The 5,814-nt window shown below is 46.7% G+C and overlaps 1 protein-coding gene across 6 annotated transcripts; it reads left to right on the plus strand.

Moving 5' to 3' along the window:
• The first annotated feature begins 240 nt into the window (after positions 1 to 240).
• LOC123062419 (cytochrome P450 704C1) lies at positions 241 to 4,376 on the plus strand. Of its 6 annotated transcripts, none has more exons than XM_044485920.1 (6): positions 241 to 645; positions 747 to 962; positions 1,059 to 1,400; positions 1,465 to 1,794; positions 2,519 to 3,037; positions 3,829 to 4,376. In XM_044485920.1, exons 1-6 carry the CDS (start codon positions 343 to 345, stop codon positions 4,219 to 4,221), a joined length of 2,103 nt encoding a protein of 700 aa, XP_044341855.1. In that variant the 5' UTR covers positions 241 to 342; the 3' UTR covers positions 4,222 to 4,376. The 6 variants fall into 6 exon arrangements, with proteins under 6 accessions (XP_044341855.1, XP_044341856.1, XP_044341857.1 ...); XM_044485921.1 differs by having other exon boundaries at positions 1,059 to 1,388; XM_044485922.1 differs by having other exon boundaries at positions 242 to 645; positions 1,110 to 1,400.
• The last annotated feature ends 1,438 nt before the right edge of the window (positions 4,377 to 5,814 follow it).

Genomic DNA, 5,814 nt, shown 5'->3' on the forward strand with positions numbered 1-5,814 from the left:
AAAAACAACATGAAACGCTGAAAAATGTATCTTAGACATGCATAGAGTGTATTGCAATGTATCTCATCTGAAAAATGATTCACGTGTTATACACTATTCTAACGCACGAATCTTGAGCATTCAATGAATGACCCGGGATCTGCCGCTATCAGCTGGTAACGTGCAATTTTCCATTTTGCACGGGAAAGGGAATTAAGAAGAAAGGCGACACGAAGAGATAACGTGGCCCAAGGTGGACCGTAAGGAATCGTTTGCCACAGTTCCGGCCGGCCGAGTCACTCTCACACGCACAGCTCAGCTCAGCTCACAAGTCACAACACACACGCGACCAAGTGAGCGGCTATGGCGACGGGAATGCCGGAGTGCTCCCCGGCCTTGCTGCTGGCTGCCGGCCTCGCCGTGCTAGCGATCGGCTCGTACCTTGCCGCCATCGTTGTCGGCCGCGGCGCCGCGCGGTACCCGCCTGTGGCCGGAACGGTGTTCCACCAGGTATACCACCTCCGGCGGCTGCACGACTACTACACGGACCTGTTCCGCGAGCACGCGACGTTCCGGCTGCTCGCGCCGGGCCGGAGGCAGATTTACACCTCCGACACGGCGGTGGTCGAGCACATCCTCAGGACCAACTTCGCCAACTACGGCAAGGTACGCGATGCAAGGTAGTACAGTAACTAATTTGGATCAAGAGAGTGATTAGCTCATAATATATGCGTGTGATCGATGTTTCTGAACAAACACAATGAAAGGGCGCGTCTCACTACGACAAGACGAGCGATCTCTTCGGAGACGGCATCTTCACGGCCGACGGCGACAAGTGGAGGCAGCAGAGGAAGATCGCCAGCTACGACTTCTCCACGAGGGCCCTCCGGGACTTCAGCGGCGGCGTCTTCAACAGGGACGCCGCCAAGCTCGCGCACATCGTCTCCGGCAACGCAGCCGCGAAGCAACCCATGGACTTTCAGGTCAACCATCGAGCATCCTCTGCTTAACTCCAGGACCATCCTCTGACCTATGAGCAAGGACGTCCCTGTTGAAAGCCTCTGGTTAATTCCTTCCAGGACCATCCCGCGAAGCCGATACGTGTATATTTGACTGGTTTCTTGGATCAGGAGTTGCTGATGAAAGCGACGATGGACTCCATCTTCACCATCGCCGTCGGCGTGGACCTCGACACGCTGTCGGGGTCGGACGAGGGGAGCCGCTTCGCCGCGGCGTTGGACGACGCCAGCGAGTTCACCCTGCTCCGTTTCGTCAACGCCTTCTGGAAGGTGTCGAGGTTCCTCAACGTCGGCGCCGAGGCGGCGCTCAGGCGCAGGATTGAGGTCGTCGACGAGTTCATGTACAAGCGCATCCGTGCCAGGGCGGACGAGATATCGGACGACGGCGAGGCACACGACACTGTTAGTATGTTACGCTTGAAACCGAAGCTCAGGTTTTCCTTGACGTTGGTGACTCACTTGACAGGTGTCCAAGGATGATCTGCTGTCGAGGTTCATACAGGCAAGCACCCGCGACGCCGGCGAGGTGGACTACAAGCACCTGAGAGACATGATACTGAACATAGTCATGGCCGGCAAGGACACGACCGCCGGAGCGCTTGCCTGGTTCCTGTACATGATGTGCAAGCACCCGGAGGTCCAGGAGAGGATAAGCGAGGAGGCTGCCGACGCCGGCGAGGCCACGTCATCGATCGACGACTTCTCCCGGAGCCTCACCGACGAGGCGCTCAACAAGATGCACTACCTGCACGCCGCCCTGACGGAGACGCTCCGGCTGTACCCTTCGCTCCCGCTGGTGAGTCCATCCATCTACCACGAATTGACGGCACACTCTAAACTTGTTGGGATTCCATGGAAGATTATAACTGCAGATTTTTTTTTCGAAAAGAAGGCAAAGGATTTACCATTCATTAATTAAGTACTTAGAAGAAAAATTGCATAGTTAATTAATAAAAAACAGTCTTGCTAAATTTTAGTCGACTGGGACTTGGTTATGCCTTAGCCGATGCTATATTTGTGAGATCATACATTGAGGTTCGTACAAAAGTTTCTTTTAATTTTCTGTCTTAATTACTACATGTTATGTCACTGTACTGAGACTTGGTTAAGTCTCAAATGACTGAGACCTAGTCACACCCAACGAATAACCATCCAAAATGTGTCCCAAGTTGATACCCGTAAAGACAAAGCAGGTCGGACCTGAGCCACCAATGCAAGCAACTCTCTCAAGATACTGAGCAGAGAGTGAATTGCAAAAAACCACCACATTCTAAGTTCACTTTCCGATTTGCCACCACATTCCTTGGGGGCCCCAAAAATCTATCAGTTTTCTTACTAATTTTCACAATAAACACTTATGACCGATTTGGGACAAATTAAACCAATTCCTGACAAGTTGGACCCAGTGGTCAGGTCCAAGTGGCACTAAAAGTCAACACAAACAACATTCACCGTCAAGTTGGATGTAGGACCCATCCGTTAGAGCTTGCTACCATATTTCTTATTTCTTTCTATGGCAGTTCTTCAAACAGCTTGCGCACAGAGGACTGACAGTTCTCGGCAGCGAACGGCGGCGGTTCTTGGAGCTGAGCAAGGCCATAGCTTCGTCCCGGCCACGCCCTACCGAGCCCCTGCTCCCTGCCCTGAAGAACGACACCATGGACGCCACCAAGCTTCGGCCACGCATCCCCTCGGCCATGGCTAGCCCAACACCGTCCACGCGCGTCACAGAAGCAGGAAGCGAGGGGGGCAGTGGCACGGTCTTCCCTGGCCTAAGAAGGCCAACACAACGGCTTACGGTGTGGTGGCGAGAGCAGGCCATGGCGGGGCCATCTGTCGCTGCGGCGAGCGCTGCTGCCGAGCCGTGGCCGCCTATGCTCGGCAACCGTTGGGCGAGCGGGCGCAGTGTAAGGAGGAGGCGCCAGGGAGAGAGAAGGAGAAGGGGAAAGGGGACGTGGCTGCCGGAGGTGGGCTCACCGGCGGCGCGCCCGGCCGGGGGAGTCAGCAGACCATGCGCGAGGTGGTGGCGCTCGGCTGGGGTGAGTAGCTGGACGAGATTTGTGGATTGGGCCCTGACAGGTGGCCCCTCCTTTTAACTTAACATTCAACTTCTTTATGTTGACTTTTAGTGCCGTGTGGACTTGACTAGCGGGCCCGGCATGTCAGAAATTGGATTAATTTGTCTTGAACCATCTTCAGTGTTTATTGAGAAAATTAGTAAGGAAACCGGTAGATTTTTGGAGCGCATAAGGAATGTGGTGGCAAATCCGAAAATGAACTTAGAATGTGGTTGTTTTTAGCAATTCACTCCTGAGCAGACCATGACCAGCTCGTATACTAAACCAAGGGCGGGCAGAGTAAAACTCAATCCAAATGGTTCTTACCTTGAAAACAAATGGGGTGCAGGCATGATTCTCAGGGATTCTGAAGGCTCAATAATTCTTAGTTCATGCAGGCATCTATTCACATGCGCTGATGCGTTAGAAGCAAAGCTATTAGCTATAAAAGAGGGAATTTCATTAGCACTACAATGGAATTATACTTACCCATTGATGTCGAATCGGATTGTTCGGAGGATATCTCGATGATCAAGGAAGGAGTTGGCAACAAATAAAAGCATGCGTTCATCGTCAAGGAGATCATTGATAGCTGGCTGCAAACTCTCGCGCCTTGCCAGCTGAGCTATGCTCAGTTCTCATTGGACGAGATTTTAAGACCGAACTTTGAGTAATACAAGAACTTTTTCGCAAAAAAAAACATGTTAAAACCATCACAATTCACTGACCTGCACAATTGCAGATATGAGTTCTTCTGTCTTTTTGTGCTTCAGGATAACAAGGAGTGCTTTTCCGACGACGTTTTGCCCAACGGCCTCAGCGTCGGCAAGGGAGACATCGTGTTCTACGCCCCCTACGCCATGGGCAGGATGGAGCGGCTGTGGGGCGAGGACGCCATTGCCTTCCGACCCGAAAGATGGCTCGACGAGCGCGGCGAGTTCCTGCCGGAGAGCCCTTTCAAGTTCACGGCTTTCCAGGCTGGTCCAAGGATCTGCTTAGGAAAGGAATTCGCGTACAGGGAGATGAAGATCTTCGCGGCCGTGCTGCTCCGCTTCTTCGTGCTCGCGTTGCATGACAAGGATGCCAGCGTCAACTACAGGACCATGATCACGCTCTACATCGATCAGGGTCTCCATCTGACGGCTACGGCCAGAGGCATCGTGTAGCCACCTTTGTACTCAAGATACGCGTACGTACATGATTGAATATCTCTTCTTCTTTTTTTGAGACTCGCGATTGAATGTCTCAAGTATTGAATCTTAGCCCGGACATGGAAGTGGCTCCGTCTGAACATATATTTTGTGAACTACCTTTTTTTTCACATTCCAATGACAACGTATGAGCAACTTTTTAAAAAAACTAAACCTTTTTTAAATAGAATTTGCCCGTATACACGAATATTTTTAAATGTGACATAAATATGTAAGAAATGTTCATGTCATTTGAAAAATGTTCATAATAACGTAAAAAATGTTCATGTCATTTGAAAAATATTCATAATAATTTTAAAAATGTTCTCATAAATTTTAAAAAGGGTTCACAAAACAAATATTGTACACGACATTTAAAAATGCCCAGACATTTAACATATGATCATGAAAGTTTAAGAAATGATGATGAAATGTTAAAATTCTTTATGCGATTTTAAAAAAAGTCTCTGCCACTTTAGGGAAAAATCATAAACACTTAATAATTTTTTGCATGTTTTACCAAAAATGTTGATGGCATTTTAAAATTTATTAAATGCAATTAAAAAATATTTCTTGTGTTGAAATAATATTCAATGTGCATTTTACAAAATTTGAACATGTAATCGGATATATTCGCAATGTTTATTTAAAAAATATGTTTAGTGTGTATTTCAAAAATGTCACTTCTACTCAAAAATGGTCAGTGTGAATTCTTAAAAGTTCACTTGTATTTATTTTTGAATAAAGTCACCAAAGAAAACCAAAAGAACAACGCAAATGTTAATGCCCACACATGTGGCACGAAACAACATGGTCCAAACGTCTTCATTACCATTCATTTTGTCACGTCAAAACAGATGACATCAACGGGCATGTTTGTGGTTTTCGGCTTAAAAATATTTTATCTCCTAATTAAAAATTCAATTAAAAATTCATTTTCATCATAAATTTGTCTCAACGAGATCTTCAAAACTAGATCCTATGTTGATATGTTTCAACGAATATTTTTTGCTCAAAAGTTGCCATGATGTTTACACCGTATTTGCCATAGTGTTTACACTAAAGTTGCCATGTGGCAATTCCAGTTTATAGAGCATGGCAATTTTAGTATTTTGATCATGGCACTTCCAGTACTTTGACCATAAAAATATTTTTTATATGAACCATGGCAATTTTAAATGCATGTATCATGGCAATTTTAGTTTATGGTTCATGGCAAGTCTAGTTTCTTAATTACCTGTTTTATAATATGTAAAAAAATACTTTTAAATGTAGAAGAAAACAGCTGAAACATATCATGGCAACTTCAGCGTAAACACCATGACAATTCATATGCAATAGACATGACAACTTTTAACCCTGAAAAAAAGTCGTCGAAACATATTGATATGAGATCTAGTTTTGAAGATCTCGTCGCGATGGATTTAAGGGTGAAAACGGATCTTCAATCGGATTTTTCATTTAAGAGATAAAACATTTTAAAAACTGAAAATCAAAAAGATTTCCATATACATGCATGCGGTGACGTGGCGCAGTCTGTGTGTTAGAACATCCACGGTGCTTGGAGGC

The sequence above is a fragment of the Triticum aestivum genome, chromosome 3A (assembly GCF_018294505.1).
Source record: "Triticum aestivum cultivar Chinese Spring chromosome 3A, IWGSC CS RefSeq v2.1, whole genome shotgun sequence".
In the NCBI taxonomy this organism is placed as follows: domain Eukaryota; kingdom Viridiplantae; phylum Streptophyta; class Magnoliopsida; order Poales; family Poaceae; genus Triticum; species Triticum aestivum.

Excerpts from the sequence above, each read along its gene's own strand:
- LOC123062419 (XM_044485920.1), top strand. The coding sequence starts at position 343 with ATGGCGACGGGAATGCCGGAGTGCTCCCCGGCCTTGCTGCTGGCTGCC. Across the intron at positions 646-746 it reads ACTTCGCCAACTACGGCAAG|GGCGCGTCTCACTACGACAA; the intron begins GTACGCGATGCA and ends ACACAATGAAAG. Across the intron at positions 3,038-3,828 it reads GGTGGTGGCGCTCGGCTGGG|GATAACAAGGAGTGCTTTTC; the intron begins GTGAGTAGCTGG and ends TTTGTGCTTCAG.